Raw genomic sequence first — 19,219 nt, forward strand, 5'->3', positions numbered from 1 at the left:
CTGTTCTTTCAACACTTCCAGCAAAGACACTCTGTCTGCACATCCTGCAGATATTTTCCAAGCTCCTTAAAACGATTAACACCACTACCAGTGTAGGTAAAAGTACAAGTAGAAACATGTAAGATTTAGCCATATCCAGCCAGTTCATTGAGAAAAAAAAAGTTAGGTTGGAGTCAGTCCTTGTTTGAATGTTAACTTTTCTCATCAGTATCACCAAAGCCAGGATATAAGAAATACTAAGGCCATTAGTCCAAGTCACCCCACCCTCAAAAATGCCAAGATACCAAGAAGAATATCTCTAAAACATTTAATTATTTGGATTAGTTCTATTTTGTTTATGAAATGTAGCAGAGACTACTTTGTTTTTTCAGAGGAAACTTCCCAACAGATTATCAGTAAATTTTACAGACTTTAAAATAAAGCATTACAATTTTCTTTCACAGCATGAAGGACAATTAAATTAAATTAAATTTATTTATTATATTTAGTTGACCTAAACATAGCCAAAATTAAATAATGACTGTAAAAACACAGGAAGCAGCCTATATTGTAACCACCATGTTTGAGTTTTTACTGTAGAGTGTAAATTGAAATAATCCCCAGATGATCAATCAATACTGAGGACACAACCTCACTGTCAAAGTGAAAGCTAGGGCACAGGCCAGAGTGTCATTGTATAATGAGGATAACGTCATTTCCCTCATAAGAAAACAAGGACATTCTTCCTCAACTTACTTTTAAAAGTTATAAGATTTAGTTCTGTGATCATCCACACTCATTCAATTAAATCGAACAGCACACGCGCATGCGCACACATGAGGAGCGCTCACACGTGGGTGAAGAGGTCCACCATCCATCCTGTCCTGTCAGTGTGCAGACAGACCTTCACCAACCAAACCTCCTTCTGTCCACGCAAGAGGAGCAGAAGTTTCTCCAGGACTCCAGGGGTGAGCGGCAACTCAACTCTCCATCCTACACGAAGAGCCAACCGCTGAAGCTGCTTCCCGTGAGTTAGCTAACGTCACTGACTAGCTCTCTGCTAACTCTGCTACCTTCTTTTTTTAAAGTTAGCAAGTTTAGCTTCCCCGCAGCGGTTCGAGACAGAGGAAACTGTGGTAACACAATGTAAAAGTAACGAGGAATTATTTTTCTGTTGTCTTATTTCACCTGGTGTCACTTAGACCACACGTTAAGAAGTTGCGTCTTCTGTATCCACCTTGTTGTTTCTGTAGACGAGCTCTTTGATACTCTTTGTTAGGTCGCATCAGTGTGTGTGTGTGTGTGTGTGTGTGTGTGTGTGTGTGTGTGTGTGTGTGTGTGTTGAAAGGGGGCTGCGTCTGGTGTGGTTAAGGACTAACAGAAAGCTCCTGACCGCGCAGTGTGTGACCTCCAACATGTACACAATCAGTGTCCCAGAGAGATAGTGTGTGTGTGTGTGTATTCAGAGGGTTTGCATTAGTATTGAAAGACACGTGCATTTGTCATTGTGCAGAATTAGCCATAACATCACCACTGAAAAAAAAAGAAGAAGAACTATATGTTGCACAAGTTATTTGCTGTCAGATTGTTGTGAAACTCCTGAATAAAAAATAGATTAGTAACACTCGGTATTTTTGATCAAAAGAACATGTAACATGAAGCAGTGATCACATGTCAGGTCTGTAGATAAATTGAGATTCTGCAGGTTTACAATCCATGTAGACCCCTTATTTTGATTAAATCATCAACATTATTAAATCATGTTTGCAGAAGAATTGTGCTTAACTTAACATCTATACATCACGTGGTTGTTTAATGTAATCCTCATGGTCTGAACACATTGAGACCTTCCCAGATGTCATGGAGACTCTTGTGTGTTCATGTCTGTGGTGATACTCCAGGCTCCAGGCTTTGCACGCTCTCATTAGTGGTCAGCCATCTGAGTATTGGTTTGTCTTGACCCGGTCTGAACTGGAGACAAAGGTCAACCTCAGTGAGAAAATGTGAGCCCTTCCATATTATTGATCATCAGTATTGACCTCTGCCCTCTGATTTAGTGATCCATTACTGTAGAATATTCACTTAATAAGTTTGAGTCGATCAATTTCATGAAATCCATCATCTGTGACGTTTCGTGATTGATTTTATTAATGGAAGTCCCTCAGATTTTAAAGATTTATTTTTCTGTCTCTCTGTCAGTCATGGCTGTGGTGCGGCTCTACAGTAATGAAGCTGTGAGCGGGCGGGCCTTACAGCGGGCAGCCAAGCTCTACCCTGAGCTGTCAATCACCACTGAGCTGTGCTACAATGTGGAGCTGACGGGTGAGTGTGTGACAGCTAATCACTTAAGGCTGTGGACAGCAAAATAACTGATTAAATACTATACATATACATGAATGTTTCCTCATTCTATCGATCCATTTGCCATGTTTTCCACCTCTGCAAAGTTTGTGTCCTTGCTCTCTGCTGCAGGCTGTGAGAGTCTCAGTGCAGAGCAGAAGGAGGTTCTCGTCTGGTTGTTTCGTCCTCCCCTGCAGGCAGAGCCTCTGTCGGAGACAGCAAACCTCACAGAGGGCAGCGGGGAGAAACTGGTGGAGATCGGACCTAGGTACTGCTGCTCCCTCACAGTCTGATAAATTACCTGTATTACATGCTGTGGCTCTGCTTTTGTCCGACAGTTGGCTTTATTTTCATTATACAGGAGACACTCTCACAGATTGATATCAGGTTTCCAGGTTTGGATAAGCATGAGAGTTTATTCTTGACTTGTCAAGGTTCCTGAGCTTTTAGCAGCATCTTCATCACAGTTTCCTACAAGTCAGATAAACAAAACAAGAAGACACACTACTGACCCCTAGAGGCTGCAATGTTCACCAAATAAAAGCAAGATCCAGTACTTATCCTTCAGAATTTTCTATTCATAGAGACTTATTAAAGGGACTAAAAATGTTAGGTTTGGTGTGAGAGTGGTGTTAGAGGAAAGCTCATAAAGGGTCCAAAATATCATAACATCTCCAAGCATCATGATTGTGTTCCCTAAATATCATAATAATCTGGTCATCATTTTAATATTCCTTTTGTGTAAGTGTCAGTAGAGCAGAGGTCAGAAAACATTAATATTCATCCTGAGCTTATCAGGAATATTCGTAGAAAATGCCATCGATGCCGTGGGACTCTGAAAACACAGAACATATCAGATATCAGTCAGATTAACTTTCTTTCAGTTGCCGCCAGCAGAGCAAAAGATTGAAATGTGATGGTCTCCACTTGATATTGATGCAGTTTTGCCCCTCAGGTTGAACTTCTCCACCGCCTGGTCCACCAACGCTGTGTCCATCTGCCAGAGTGCAGGCCTCACTAATGTCACACGGGTCGAGCTGTCTCGCAGATTTCTAATCAAGGTTTGAACACACACAGAAAAATGATTTTACAGGTCACTGACTCAGGGTTGTTTTGTCACTTCATGCCTGTGCTTCTCTCTCTCCCCTCCAGCCCAAAAAGGAAGAGAGTGATACCAAACTCAATGGAGATATAAAGAAGCTGATTGAGTGTCTGTATGACAGTATGACAGAGTGTATCTATCAACATCCCATCACTTCTTTCACTGTGGAAACCAAACCACAGCCAGTGTTTGAGGTGGACATCCTGGGGAAGGGTCGTGCAGCCTTGGAGACGGCGAACAATGATCTGGGTGAGACTCCCTTTACAGTTTCCAGATTAAGAGAATTTTCTCTTTGTACTATTCAGCCTCAGCTTCTCTCGATCTCTTCTTCCTCTTTTGTCACTCAGACTTAATGCACTGTTACCTTTCTCTTTCTCTATACCTCTTTTCAGTCTTGCAGCTATCTGTGAGTACACTGTGTGTGCTGATGGAGGTAATAATGTCACATGATTACATAGCTGGTTAAAGTCACAGGACAGCGATGATGCTGCTCATTATCTCACATGTGCATCTGTGTGTGTGTGTGTGTGTCTAATGTGCTGTGAAAGCAAATGAAACCCAAAAAGAGATAAAGGCTCCATCTCTTTAATGGAAAACCAGATACTGAATAAGTAGATCTTTTTTTTTTTTATATCTGACATGTTTGGTGTTTTTAACCAGTTTATCCGTATCAAGGCTTTGAAGTCCAGCTCTCCTCAGCTGACTTTTCTTTCCAAAACAGACATAGTGCACAAAAACTGATGCATTTGATTTTTACGTATTCACAAACTGTTCCTGTCTTTGTATAACCGGGTTCAGACTGACAGAACGCTTTGTGCATGCTTATGTTCATGCTCTGCTTATTCACTTCTGCTCAGCTTCATTAATATTCACAAGCTGCTCAAATAGATGAGAATAATTTCAGTACATACATTGTAGGCTCACCCATGCTCAACTGGTGAATTAAGTATATAATTAAAAATCACCCATATGAAATTTGTTGACGCTATAGCTGCTCAATTTCTCCGAAGGATTCATTTTGCTTTTACTATTTTTCTTCCCGACTTAAGTTAAATGTGTTGTTTAATAGAAGGGACACACATCATGAGTGACATGACGTAGCTTTAAAGCAGCGCATACTTCTAAAACCAAAATTGTGTGAAATAGTTTTTGGGTTTCCGGTCTCTTGAAGCATGCAGAGGATAAAAATCACTGTTTGGAATTGATCTCACTGTGTGATTGTGTTTGTGTCTGTGTTTCTGTTGATTGATTCATTTTGCATCTTTATTAGTGTTGTCTTTTGTGTGGGTTGATGTCTGCAGTGATGTTATAAGAACAAATTCTACACGTATGTTGTTTTTATGTCTGTGAATGTTCTCATTCGTCCAGGTCATAGTTATCTCTCTCTCAAATTAAATCGATTTAATTTGAGAGAGAGTTGTTTTTATGGCCATTTATAATCTTATGTGTGCGTGTTGTGCGTGATGCAGGTCTGGCCTTTGACTCCTGGGATCTGGACTACTACACATCCATGTTCCAGAGGATTAAAAGGAACCCCACCAGTGTGGAGTGTTTTGACTTGGCCCAGTCCAACAGGTGGGGTTTTTCTGCAGTGAGCAGATTAGCAGCATAGCTTTGTGTTGCTTGGCTCTGAAATATTTGTTTCTGGGTGTTTTTTTTTTTTTTGTTCTCTTATGTTTTCTAATTCCTTCTTTGTTTCTTTCCCAGCGAGCACAGTCGTCACTGGTTCTTTCGGGGGCGGATGGAGATCGATGGGCAGGAGCAGGAGGAGACTCTTTTCAGTCTCATAATGGACACCCAGCGGCGCAGCAACCAGAACAACGTCATCAAGTTCTGTGACAACAGCAGGTAGGAGTGGAAGCAGCACAGCAACCACAGATGCTGTGTGTTAATGTGTGTGTGTCCACATTTTACACTGACACTGACTGTGTGTCTGTCTGTCTCTGTGTGTGTGTGTGTGTGTGTGTGTGTGTGTGTGTGCTTGTGTGTGTGTATGTGTCTGTGTCTGTCTGTCTGTCTCTCTCCCCCCAGTGGTATCAAAGGCATGGAACTGGAGTGTGTTTACCCAAAAGATTCTTCCCAAGCCAGCCCATATGAGACACGGCGCTCACTGCGACATGTCATCTTCACTGCAGAGACACACAACTTCCCGACAGGTCTGGACACACAAAATGATGCTTAATTGCAACATACGCGTCCTTTTTCCTGTGTGTGTTCTTTTATGTGTTCTTTTTTTCTTATCATAATTTTCCTTCTCATCTGACATGCAGGTGTGGCACCGTTCAGTGGCGCCACCACAGGAACAGGAGGTCGTATCAGAGATGTCCAGAGTGCCGGACGCGGAGGCCACGTCATCGCTGGCACTGCAGGATACTGCTTCGGCAATCTGCACATACCAGGTCAGACTTGCTGAAACTGTCAAACAAGTTGCTTCACTTTCCTCATTTACAATAATAATAATAATCTTTATTGCTGGTCATCTTATTTATGGGGCATAAACATATGGTATAAAGTACTTCACACAAGGCAGCAAATTAAAATCAATTCGAGAAATGTAACATGAAATGTAACATTAAAAAAAAACAAAGTTAAATATAACTAAAATATAAGGCAGTCCAAGTAACGTTTAGATGTAATCATTTCATTTGACGCTTTTAATCAAAGTAACTTACAAATGAGGGACAACACTAAAGCTTCAGATAAAAGTATGTTTTAAGAAAAGATTTAAAAGAAGTTACTGACTCAGCCAACACGATTTCCTCTGGCAAGAGACAGATAGAGAAAACCTCTGCCTGAGGATCTTAAACTACATGAAGGCTCATATGGTACTAAGAGGTCAGAAATACAGTGAGAAAAGAGGCCATAAAGAGCAAAATCTTAAAATCAATTCTATTACATACTGGGAGCCACCGTTTGGAGAGTTGAGCTTTTAATAAGCAGTTCTGTAGCATGCCAGCATCAGTGGGCCTAACAGTGAGGTACATCTGTCATCAGCATAACAATGAAAGGAAGACGCCATTGTCTGCAAATGATGTGCTGCTAATATGAAGTGACATAGTTGTAAATCGAGACATAGAAAAACCGACTTGGTCAGTGCTTCATAAAAATCATTTTTAACCCGAGGCGTCTTTTCTGACTGTCGTCCTCTCCAGGTTACGTTCTCCCCTGGGAGTGTGAAGGAGAGGGCTGGGAGTATCCCTCTAGCTTCGCCCCTCCGCTGCAGGTGGCTATCGAGGCCAGTGATGGGGCGTCAGACTATGGCAACAAGTTTGGAGAACCAGTCCTGTCAGGTAGGAAAACCTGCGCTATATATACTGAAGCCTTTCAGGATCAAACAGTTATTTCTTCACCGGAATCAAAACAGGTGACGGAACAGAACTGACGGATGCAAATCTAATAATAGCAGAAATTGAAAGCAGCCAAAGTTTATGAAGATATTTTTGGACAAACGGACAAAAAGAAAACTACTTGTAGTATCTGTAAAACTGTAAACGGCATGTGTTTGGAGGTTTCTCTACATTATAATAGTACAGAAACAGTCCGTTATGAATTTGAATACATTTTATGTCAGTCTACTGATTAATTGTGTGCTGATTTCTATAATTCCCTCCTCCAGGTTTTGCTCGCTCCTTTGGCATGCGGCTGGCTAACGGTGAGCGTCGAGAGTGGATTAAGCCAATCATGTTCAGTGGTGGTCTCGGTTCTATTGAAGATACACATGTGAAGAAAGAAGAGGCAGAGACTGGTAACGTTTCAACTCCGCATGTGAAATGAGTTTAGTCAATGCAGAGGCTATATTTACACACGTCGATCAATGACTCACAATTTCCCTCTGCTGCTCTTCTTGATCAGGAATGGAAGTGGTGAAGATCGGGGGGCCGGTGTACAGGATCGGCGTGGGAGGAGGAGCGGCCTCCTCTGTAGAAGTAGGGGAGCCACATTAAATCACAGTGACCCCCACCGGGTGCAGACGTTTCAGTGTATTTGAAAATGATTTGGCTTGTAGGTCCAGGGGGACAACTCCAGTGACAGGGATCTGGGTGCAGTGCAGAGGGGAGATGCTGAGATGGAGCAGAAGATGAATCGTGCTCTCAGGGCATGCCTGGAAAGAAGCAATGGGAATCCAGTCTGCAGTATACATGATCAGGGGGCGGGAGGAAATGGTATGAAACAGAGCTTTTTTCTCTGCATTTATGTAAACCTTAGGAAATTAGACGAGAATTAATGAACTGAGATATATTCTCATCTGTAGGTAATGTGCTCAAGGAGCTCAGTGAGCCAGCTGGAGCTGTCATTTACTGCAGCAGATTCAAGGTAATCAGCAAATGAACACAGATACAAACACTAGGATACACAAACACACCTTCTAGTTTTCGTTTTATTTCATTCTTATTTTTGTCATCTTCCCCCTGTATCTGCTGTGCAGAAAGGTGACCCCACCTTGAGTGTGTTGGAGCTGTGGGGAGCAGAGTATCAGGAGAGCAATGCCCTGCTGCTCCGCCCATCAGACAGGTCTTTCCTGGAGAGGGTGTGTCAGAGGGAGAAGTGTCCTGTTGACTTTGTGGGAAACATCACCGGAGACGGCAAGGCACGTTTCAGCCTAGATCAAGTCGATTAATGCACATCCAGTGTACCGATCAATCTGCTTTTTGTGATCAGTGGTCACTAGCTAGGTCATATGGCTGGAAAGCCTCGAGTATCTCTCTGAATCAGTTCCTAGATCATCCTCATTTTGTTTTTTTTTTCTATCTGATTTCTCCGCACAGATTGTGCTGGTGGACGACGAGGGGGGTAGCGGTGATCAGGCAGACAGAGGGCGCTGTCCTGTCGACCTTCAGCTGGATTGGGTTCTGGGAAAGATGCCTCAGAAGGAGTTTAAGATGGAGCGTTTGACCCCGACCCATCAGCTGCTCACTCTTCCTGCTGGGCTGACAGTCAAAGATGCTCTGGACAGAGTTTTACGTCTGCCTGCTGTGGCATCCAAACGCTACTTGACCAATAAGGTCTGTGTTACATCCCTGTCTTTCACTGTCTGTGTCTTTTAGAAGTGAATTTGTGCAGACAGCATGTGGCTTTTCATTTCTTCACTCTCTCTCCCCCTCTCAGGTGGACCGGTCTGTAACTGGGTTGGTTGCCCAGCAACAGTGTGTCGGCCCTCTTCACACCCCACTGGCCGACGTGGCTGTCGTTGCTCTGTCACCGTTCAGCCTAGAGGGAGCGGCGACGGCGATCGGTGAGCAGCCAATCAAAGGGCTGGTCTGTCCTGCAGCGGGGGCTCGTATGGCTGTGGGAGAAGCTCTGACCAATCTGGTGTTTGCCAGAGTCACAGCGCTGAAGGTGAGCGGATAACTGAGAGTGTGAAGAAATCTGTTTCAGTCAACTGGGGAAATTTATCAAGTGACACCTGCAAAATACCTTACACAAATTTCTGTCCCCACCTATTAAAATAGGATAATTATTGTAGTATCCAATGATTTGTTTTTTACCCCAACATGAATGTCCTGGATGTGTGTTTTCAGGATGTGAAGTGTAGTGGGAACTGGATGTGGGCGGCCAAGCTGCCCGGTGAAGGAGCTTGTTTGTGGGAGGCCTGCAAAGCCATGTGTGAGGTCATGGGTCAACTGGGGGTGGCCATTGATGGGGGCAAGGACTCTCTGAGTATGGCCGCTAGAGTGGGAAAAGAGACGGTCAAAGCCCCAGGTACTCTCACTGTGTGTGTGGGTGTGTTTGTGTAGGGGTGTGTTTGTGTGTGTTTTGATTAAACTTGGCTTTCCTTCTGCTTCTGTTTCAGGTGCCCTGGTTATCTCGGCATATGCTGTTTGTCCTGACATCACGGCCACTGTGACGCCTGATCTCGAGGATCCAGATGGCGAAGGTGTGATACACTCAGACAGATCCAATAGCTCATAATCAATAAAGCCATGTGTGGTTGCCATAATTTTATCTTATGTCAAAATAAGTAAAATAAGTTTTTAATTATTCTGATCGTCTTTTTAAAAAAAATTTTAACCAACTCTCACTCACTCAGACTACAGACATCTTTCTCTCTCTAACACACACACACACACACACACACACACACACACACACACACACACACATACATACACATATTCAATAACAGACAGCCTGCCTCTGACCTTTTGTCCTCTCTCTGCAGGCGTGTTGTTGTGGGTTCCTCTCAGTCCAGGCCATCATCGGCTGGGAGGCTCTGCCCTGGCTCAGTGCTACAGCCAGCTGGGAGATTGCTCTCCTGACCTCGACCAGCCAGCACTATTGACTGCCTGCTTCAACACCACTCAGACACTCATACACGGTCAGCTTGCACCTGCAGGCACAGTACTACCTGCCACAGACGGAGTGTTAGCTTTGTGTACTGTGATTCAGTCCGTTAGAGAACAGTTTTGTTCTGTATTGACACAGCCACCTAGTGGTTTTACTGGGTATTTTTTTGCCTTTTTGAAGTTGTTATACTGTTATTCAGTGAGTCAGTTTGATTTTGAATTTAAGTAAATTATCTATTCAACGTTAAGTAGATTGTTATTAGAAAATGTGGAAGAAAAAACGCAGGAGAAAACATTAGGATGCGTTTTCTCTTTCAGATCGTCTGCTGAGTGCCGGTCATGACATCAGTGATGGAGGCCTCATCTCCTGCTTGCTGGAGATGGCGTTCGCAGGAAATCGTGGAATCGATGTTGAATTGTCATCACAAGGAACTGGAGGTCAGTGAGTTGACGTGCGGTTTTGTTTCCCTGTAAACTGCACATAATAGCATTCAGACTGTAAGCATGACAACATAAACTCATGCAGTGTTTTTGCTGCCTCTTTGGCTGCACAGTGATGGAGCTGTTGTTCAGCGAGGAGTTGGGTTTGGTTCTGGAGGCTTCACAGGCTCATGTAGAAACAGTGCGTCAGAGATTCAGCGACGCAGGCGTGCAGTGTCACCGTATCGGCAGAACCTGCGGCTTCGGACCAGAGGCTATGGTGAGACATCAACCTGAACATGCATCTGAAACCTTTTCACTTCATCGGTGATGATCATTGTTTTCTATTTCTCTCACTCGACCTCCAGGTCAGTGTTCATGTGGACGGACGGGAGCTGCTGAGAGAGCCGCTGCCTAACCTCAGAGCATTGTGGGAGGGCACCAGTTTCCAGCTGGAGCGCCTTCAGGCCAATGAGCTCTGTGTTAAACAGGAAGAGGAGGGGCTAGCTAAGAGGACACAGCCCTACTTTAAACTCACCTTTGACCCATCTGAATTGTCCAGCAAGCTCAGTAAGCCTAAACAGAATGGGTAACATGTACAATAATTGAGTGTACATCCAAGGCTGCAACTAATTACTGTTTTCATTTTGCGATGAATCTTTTTGATATTGACTCTCTCAATATCAAAATAAGTCCAAATGAAGACTAAATTTGGTCTGACCGAAAGATATTCCTAATAAAATAAAAGGTATTAACATTTGCAAAATGAAAAGCTTAACATTTGAGTATTTAGATTGTGATTTGACACATTTTCTGTTGATCATAAATCCTTCTGATGTGTGTTTCTTTTTTCTTTCAGCTGCAGGGCAGCCTCGTGTAGCAGTGGTCAGAGAAGAGGGCAGTAACGGAGACAGAGAGATGTCTGTATCTCTGTATATGGCCGGCTTTGAGGTAGGTATAAGGTACGATCAACTTTTATCAACTAGGTTTGTGTTTACCTCAGCTGTACAGCTGATGTACATGACCCCTGTCTGTATTTGTGTGTAGGTGTGGGATGTCACGATGCAGGACCTGTGCTCTGGCTCTCTGACCCTGGAGCGTTTCAAAGCAGTAGTGTTTGTTGGTGGATTCAGCTACGCAGACGTCCTGGGATCCGCTAAAGGTAAATAAACACACAAAAACTCCCAGACCACTGTGAGATGCAGATTTGTTTTGTGTGACTACATTCTCCTTTCATGAAAGGTTGGGCTGCTACCGTTGCGTATAACCCCAAGGCCAAGGCTGAATTTGATCGCTTTCGGCGACGGGATGACACACTGAGTCTGGGTGTGTGTAATGGCTGCCAGCTACTCGCCCTGCTGGGCTGGGTGGGAGAAGGCCAGAATGGAGCAGGTAAGAGGAAAAGGCAGGAAAAGCAATGAAAATATTGTTTACAGTTACAATAATTACTGGTAAAATAATGAATTGAGACAATGTTAAAGCAATATGTAAAGAACATAGAACATAGTCATCACAGAGGAGACTTTTTGCAGTGGTTACTGAGCTTAAAGTGCTTTCTTATTCTTTTCCAATTTCACCCAGATTCTGAGGTGGTCTTGACCCATAACAAGTCTGGCAGGTTTGAGTCTCGGTTCGTCAGCGTTGGGATCCAGGCGTCCCCTTCCATCTGGCTCAGAGGCATGGAGGGATCAGCTCTGGGAGTCTGGGTTGCACATGGAGAAGGTACAGTCAAGAACAAGTCAAATGTCTCAGAGAGTTGATCATGTGCAATAGTAGTTCTTAACTAGTCATAAGTGTTAGAAAAACTGGTTCTTGTAGACCTGTGGCAACAGTTTAACCTGAAACCACCAAGCTGTGACAAATACCTGTCAAATGCAGTGTTGGATCATAATTAAGCACCAAAAGGTGACTCGGTGTGTAAGTTTGGAACTTGCGCAACAACCACTCTGCTGATTCCCATGTCAGAGGTCGGTATGTTCTCTAATCAGCAGCTGTGTTTAATATTGATTTTCTCCCAACCTCTTTCTTTCCCACAGGTCTGATGCAATTCCGTAGCTCCGAGGCTCAGGACCAGATTATCTCTGGTGGGCTCGCCCCCCTGCATTACCTTGACGACCAGGGTTGTCCCACTGAAGAGTACCCTCTGAACCCTAACGGCTCCCCGCAGGGTATTGCAGGGCTCTGCTCCAGGGACGGCAGACATCTGGCCATGATGCCCCACCCGGAGCGCTGCACCCTGGGCTGGCAATGGCCCTGGGCCCCGAGGGACTTCAGACCATCTCTGACACCTTCACCCTGGTTACGCATGTTCAAGAACGCAGCTGCCTGGTGCAGCAACTTACAGTGATGATACTCTGTTTAAACCCCAGGTGCTGTCAAAATAGTATTGTCTTTGTTGGGATGTTGAACTAAAACTTTAAGACCTGTTCACTTACTCAGTGGTTTACTTCACTGTTTAACTTACTGTGGTACATGGTCTATTTGCATTATGCCTGCTGTAATACTTTATAACTGTGAGACTGTTGTGGATTCTTGTAGTTGTTTCATTTTGGCAATAACTTTATATGTTACATAACTAATATACCAATCAGGTCTGCTGACATTATCTGTGTTGCTCTGCTGAAACTTTAGAAACCAAACTTGCTAATAAATTAATCAACACAGAAGAAGTAGTGTTTGTGTGTTGTAGATTAAGAAAAGCCACATAAGACAATAAATATTCTTTATTTTACACATAAAAACAAATTCATACAATATAAAATATTTACATAGATGTCAAAAAAAGTGGCAAAATTGTTGCCCAGTTAGGTGTAAAAATGATAGGTCAGTTTTTGGGGATAAGATGCTTAAAAAAAAAAACATGGATTATTAAAATGTAAATTATGAATGTGCTTTTTTAATTGACAAGTCAGTGGACACTGAACATTTTGCCCATTTAATATGGATGAAAAAGCCACATGCTAAACTCTTCAGGCCTGAGGGACTTAAGGATGTGTAACCAAAGCTGAACCAACACATTGCATAACATTGTAAGATATCGCTCTCACTCTTGCACAGGCTCTGTAAACACTTGACAAACAGGCCCGGAGTCTGCGTCAACAGTCTGAGAGGCTGAGACTCTCTCAAACATCTTGACTACTACACCTTGTTTTGTTTTCAATTGTCATGCATCCACTAATTAGAGAAGGGAGGAAAAAAAAAAAAAAGTCCATGTCAAACAGCTTGTACTCACACGCTACAGCAGCATCTATCTACAGTGAATTCCCCATTACTCCTTGTGACGTTGTAGCATTTGCAGAGTGTCCTCCTCCCTCTGGCACCATTTGCTGGTTGATGTTGATAACACAGATAAGGAGCAGGATGACCACCACAAGGTCATCCAGGACCCCGAGCAGTCCGCAGAGGGAGGGGTCTGTCTCCAGGGGACTTGCTGATGATGAGGAGACTGGGTCCAGAGGAGGGGAGGAGATGGACACCACTGTCCCCACGCAGCACAGGGCTACTCTGAAGAAAAACAGCGACACGAGCCATCCCATGGTGCCAAGTCCACGGGCCAGTAATTGCAGGAGCAGGGGTGCGTCACATAGGTAGTCTGTTACCTGTCAGTGGCCAAGAGAAGTCAGAGCGCAGTAGTCAATGATTGTACAAGATAGTATTAAAAGAAGTAGGTCACTGGTTTCTTATTAAAACGTTCTGTATTTATTTGTTGGTAAAGATTGAGTTATATATTTTAAAAGTGAATGAAAAAAATAGTTATTCCACATCTATTTAAACTCAATATTCAGCTGCCAAACTTTGGACATTGGCGCCCTTTGACATCACCATTTAGCAAACAGCCCTACCACAATTTAAATGTACTTATGTGAAGGAGATCCATGTAGGAAATTAGTTTCAAAGGAAAGAAAATGTTCAACCAAGGTTGGGCAACAAGGTGTGTCAGCACTACGTGTGTTAACCAGATACTTTCATTGTCTGGAATTGGTGGTTGTATAGGACAGTACATCCTTGAGGTTGCATAAGAGGTATTCCTGTTACCAGAGCTATTATCACAGGAAACAGTGGAGGAATTCTCATCTTTCCTGTGATCTAATCTGATGTCACATTCAAGGCTGTAAAGAAAGTTGCACCTGTTGATACTTTAACAGAACCAGACAGGTGAGAAGAGGGAAAATCACTAGTTTCTAGGCCACTTTCAGCTGAGACTCAAAGAGGTGTTGGAAGGACGTGTGTGCTGTTTGATGTTACGTCTGAAAGTTAATTTGAGTACTCACCCGTCGTGGGGCCCCAGAATATCGTTTGTTGTAATCTGTGATTTCCCCGAGAACTTCCTTTGACTGCCGGTCTGATCGACTCTCGTTGAACAGATGGCACAGCACGCTGACCTGGAAAGTCACAAGCATTTTTACTCCACGTTCACACTCATCCTGAACCGACTGTGTTTACATATGATCATCGTGCATACTGTACCTTCTCTCTACAGAGAGGGCAGCTGATGGCATCCAACCATGAGCCATGTCTCCAGTAGGTGATCAGACAGGGAGCTGCAGCATCAAACACATGAATCAGCTCCTTTTAACCAACATTTAACAATTTACACGATAATGACGACTAATGCAAATGTTTTTATTGTGGCTACACTGCAATAAAATCCACTAGTATGACAAGAATGCAATGAAGATGCAATATTTCTGCTCAAGGGCGTGAAAGGCAGGGGTTAGACAGGTGAGTGGTTCAGGTGCAGAGGCAACTGTCTTAAGTATCACAATCACAAACAGAAGTACTCAAGTTTTTTGGAGTATTGCATTTGAATTGACTTCAGTGTTCTTTCACTTGTCTATAGTCACTAAATTTCCTTGATCTACTGTTAGATATACTTAAAAGCAATGTGCCATCTAGACGTGTGGCACTAGCACTGCTCACGCTAGTCAGAGCAGCCTTGATATATACTGTACCTCAACCTGTATTGTTTTTATAGTGTAGTCGGAGTGTGCTTTCATGTCCTCCTTTGTTTTCCTTTTTCTCAATTTAAATCTAATGCACAACAAGAGTTGCCTTGTGTATGAACCGTGCCGAAGCTGCCCCTGAGCTGCCTCACCTCGTGTTTGTGTGTAAGGTGCAATTGTGTGTCATGTTGAGAGGAGTACACCTCTGAGTCACATGTGTACGTGTCACTACAAAGTCTGTTGACTTTAAAGTATTCGAGGTTAATCAAGGACTGAGGTAATTCAACAGTCAAGGTTCGGATCACATTTTGGCCAGTTTGATAATCTAACACTTTATTAAATAGCATGGCAACAGTTAATTGTTGAAACTGACAGGCCTCAGCACATTGATACTACATCTGATCAGCCAATGACTGGCATGTACAAAGACATAAGCACATGATGCAACAGGTGAGCAAGATGGATGAAAAATGAATGAATCCCATCTCACACAGTGGATGATTGAGTGAGCAGGTGCATGAATGAAAGAATAAACCAGGTCTGCTCTGACACTCAAGAATCATGCCAGTGTGTGTTTGTGTGTGTTTGTGTGTGTTTGTGTGTGTGTGTCTATTATCTCGTACCACAGAACAAATGGCCACAGTTCGTCTGGACTGGGAAGTTGGCTGTCTGCAGGCAGACTGGACAGTGCCAGTCTCGATGGCCAGTGGATGGACACAACTCTGCAGATTCCTGAAGAGATGAGAAGAAAAGCAGACAAGAGGTGAAGTACAGGAAACAGGAAATAGGACAAAAGAAAAAAGAAAGAAGAAGAAGAAAGAAAAAAGTTGACAAATCTAAAAAAAAACAAAACAACATAAGGCCAGATATCATATTCTGGCTACTGTGTGCTATATAATCTCCAAAATTCTTTAAAAAAGTCCTTGATGATCCCTCATAACATACAGTATAACAGATACACAGTACGTGTTCAGTGACTTTCAATTAGGCTCAGGTCTATGTAAGCAGCAAGATGATTATCATTTGTTTGGCAGCAGCTCTCTAAACCAGACTGTGACCCTAATAAAAGCAGCGATAATTATTACAAAGGAGTGCCTTACAGGAATAATGTTGTTTACTGCCTGTGTACTGGTCCTGATGTCACTGTTTGTTTAAAATCGAAACCAAGAGAAATATTGGGGTTTGATTTTTCTTTTAATCAATGTAAGCCTTTTGAAAGAAGTTAAAATATGTGGATCAAGTATAGTAGGTTGGTTTTTACTCTGACAAACAATAGTGTAACCCTATTGACATCAAATAATAATAACAACTGTGGACTACAGAATCTGCAAACTTTCATATCCTTGCTTACTGTGTGAGTAAGTGAAGCTCTCACCTTGTGGCAGCTCATATACGTTGATGCTGACTGCTCTGGTGCACAAACCAAAGATCTGGATGACCCGAGGTGACCCTGACCCACTGGACCCTCAGAGGGCAGATGGTCCGGTCTGCAACGTGACATGACATGCACCTTAAATACTGCATATCTGCTAGTGAGGAGATACTGACACAAAACCAATGATTTGTGAGATAAGGTTGATTGTATTCAGCTGTTTTTTGCATGTGGATTATATACGCTGAGGCTCCGACAGCAGCAGTTTGACAGATTAGCTGCTACTTGACATGTTGCACCCAGCAGGACTGCTGTTTGCCTAAATGATTTTAAAGCTCAACTTCCAATATAAATCTAAATGGAAAGTTACAACTATTAATGTAAGAAATTATATAAACAGTCTAATTAAACCTTTAGTAACTTTCATTAGGCATCTTTAATAACAAACATCATATTACATGTACAGTAACCAGCTACTAAATTTCTGAGGCAGTTGCTGAAACATAAACAGATCATTAATACCTGAGAAAAAAATATCACACATGCATGTTTTTATAATTTTGCTCTGATATAAACTGTGTTAAATGTCAAATTTTCTGTGGTTCTTAAACAATGTGATTAAAAACACTTGAACATTTGATATGACAGCTTCATATATGACATTACCTTAAACTTTTAGGCAACTATCTGGATCCTAAGATTCAGTATTTTTAAGAGATCAGGTGGCGCAGCTCTGGGCGTCATGATCAAAAACATACTCATTTCACTTTATTTCCAAGAGCCTTGTTCAAATTTCCTCCTTGTTCCAATAAAACAAACAAAACCGCAAAATGTAATAAAATAAGACTCACCTGGACTGAGATTTGTGATTCGGATGCATTGTTGATCTAGAAACAGCAGCTGACAGTTAGTCACTATCTCCTAGAGTCAAATGAAGTGTTACCAGACGGCATCACTGTCCAAAATAAATTGGAGCTGCCTGTCAATGATCAACTACTACACCCTCCAATATCAGCTGGTCTTCCTGTTTGGAAGGGACCAGTAAAGCAGGCAGATCGATATTGCAGAGCTTTGTACAAAGTGGGACAACTCCAAAACACACTTACAAACCTTCACAATTGACTGTGATGATTTTTTTTTTTTTTGTTGGTTTGTTACTTGCAAAAAGAAGATATTTCTCCCCTCAGTCTGGTCAGAGGCAAACTATTTGGGTCACATGATTTGCCACCAGATCAAAGACAGAAAAGGTCCCTCCCACATTGTGTTCAAGAAGGTTAGATCTGACTTTGTTGATCATTTACTTAAAGTTTACTCTGCTAACATCACTGCTTCACATAATTCATCTCTTACCACAAACTATTGGTTGTGAAATGCATGTGGCTGTCATTGACATTAACACTTTACTACACTGAGGGCTGGTGAGAAGCACCTCAGCTGTAGATAATAAACCCAGTGACAGAAAGGAGGCCTGTCATAGATCCAAGTTTAGGTGTGAAAACAAGGTAGATGTCTGTAATCAACAATTTCTAAAATATCATTCTCATACTGTACCATTTTTAAAAGAAATGTATGGAAATATGGAAATACGGAAGTGTTGACCAAATGATTCAAAATACAGTGGTAAGTAGTACGTGCTGTTGTGTTTGCCTTATTGTAGCAAATGTAAATGTCAGTTATTTAAATAAACAAAACAAAAAAAATCTCTCTCTCGACGGTGAGTAAAGATGTGATAATCTTCACATAGTTCAACATGACAGCCATTGCAGAAATATCCTGGCAAATATTTACACAGGCCCTTCACCTCACCTCTGATAGAAGCTAAAAAGAGGGAGTCATTGTGGTTCAGGTCATCTAAAAATAGCAGCCATCAGTCAGTGAGGGTCAGGGTCGCAGAGTGGCAGTGAGGAGAGGTGCTTACCTACTGACAGTTAAACATAGGACAGAGGCCACACCTGCAGGCCACATTTGTGAAATCCAGTTAGGCAATACACACACTGTCTGACATGTAAACTACACTTGATGATCACTTACTCCTTTTTCTTACTGGGTGATGTAGAAATTCAACCAAATTCAAATTAAATACATAACAAGGCCACACATGCACATGATCATCTGTATGATTTGTTTGGAATTTTCCATATTGTGGCTGAAGACAGCAGGTGACACATGTGAGATTTGTTATCTTATATGACTAAAGCTGTAAGTATTAGGAACCACTGTAGCCTGTGAGTGTCAGTTGCACACACACTCACGTGACATATGTAAATGGATAACGTGAGGAGGTTTATTGTATTCATAAGAAATGATTTACCTTCAAGGAAGGGTTGGCATGCTGTGGGGTTCTACTGGCTTTCTGGGAAGAGCACTGATTAGAGAAAAGACTTTCTATTTCTTGTTATTATAGCCTGTAAAATATGACTAAAATAGATAACCATTCTGATTGCATTCAATATCCAACTCCAGGCAAAACCTGCAAACTGACTGCGCAGGATTATCTCTCTGTTAACTGTAGGGTCAAGTTATGTAGTATTTTACACAGGTCACGTAGTCAAACATGAAACCAGCTGCAATTAAGATTTAATGTTGGTTGGGCGAGCGCTATCACTTGAACTTTTGGCAGACAAAACAAAGCCTTACAACCCATTGATTCATCTTGCAGTTAGTGGGGGGATGTAAACAAATTTATTGAAGTACTGTAATTCTACAACTTTTCTGTGCTTATACTTTACTTCAATATTTCCTTTTTACTCTGCACTTCTACAACATTACCTTTTACTCC

General features: G+C 42.3%; 2 protein-coding genes across 5 annotated transcripts; one reads left to right on the forward strand and one right to left on the reverse strand.

Moving 5' to 3' along the window:
* The first annotated feature begins 845 nt into the window (after positions 1 to 845).
* On the forward strand, positions 846 to 12,850 carry pfas (phosphoribosylformylglycinamidine synthase). Of its 4 annotated transcripts, none has more exons than XM_022759277.1 (28): positions 846 to 1,006; positions 2,179 to 2,301; positions 2,452 to 2,587; positions 3,275 to 3,380; positions 3,472 to 3,670; positions 4,891 to 4,996; positions 5,129 to 5,269; positions 5,453 to 5,577; positions 5,692 to 5,820; positions 6,574 to 6,711; positions 7,038 to 7,166; positions 7,274 to 7,347; positions 7,428 to 7,584; positions 7,674 to 7,735; positions 7,848 to 8,009; positions 8,188 to 8,424; positions 8,528 to 8,758; positions 8,941 to 9,121; positions 9,213 to 9,296; positions 9,582 to 9,737; positions 10,024 to 10,143; positions 10,260 to 10,405; positions 10,494 to 10,695; positions 10,985 to 11,076; positions 11,173 to 11,287; positions 11,368 to 11,517; positions 11,707 to 11,847; positions 12,162 to 12,850. In XM_022759277.1, the coding sequence occupies exons 2-28, from the start codon at positions 2,181 to 2,183 to the stop codon at positions 12,470 to 12,472; spliced, it is 3,951 nt and encodes a 1,316-aa protein (XP_022614998.1). In that variant the 5' UTR covers positions 846 to 1,006; positions 2,179 to 2,180; the 3' UTR covers positions 12,473 to 12,850. The 4 variants fall into 4 exon arrangements, with proteins under 4 accessions (XP_022614998.1, XP_022615000.1, XP_022615001.1 ...); XM_022759279.1 differs by having other exon boundaries at positions 846 to 947; XM_022759280.1 differs by lacking the exons at positions 2,179 to 2,301; positions 2,452 to 2,587.
* A 15-nt stretch (positions 12,851 to 12,865) lies between these two features.
* On the reverse strand, positions 12,866 to 17,379 carry LOC111231973 (E3 ubiquitin-protein ligase RNF170-like). Its single transcript, XM_022759283.1, has 6 exons — positions 17,292 to 17,379; positions 16,444 to 16,555; positions 15,692 to 15,800; positions 14,593 to 14,666; positions 14,397 to 14,507; positions 12,866 to 13,724 (listed from the first exon to the last, which is right to left on the reverse strand). Exons 1-6 carry the CDS (start codon positions 17,318 to 17,320, stop codon positions 13,377 to 13,379), a joined length of 783 nt encoding a protein of 260 aa, XP_022615004.1. The 5' UTR covers positions 17,321 to 17,379; the 3' UTR covers positions 12,866 to 13,376.
* Positions 17,380 to 19,219: the final 1,840 nt, after the last annotated feature.

Source organism: Seriola dumerili, unplaced genomic scaffold (assembly GCF_002260705.1).
Source record: "Seriola dumerili isolate Sdu_G_001 unplaced genomic scaffold, Sdu_1.0 BDQW01000321.1, whole genome shotgun sequence".
Taxonomy (NCBI): Eukaryota; Metazoa; Chordata; class Actinopteri; order Carangiformes; family Carangidae; genus Seriola; species Seriola dumerili.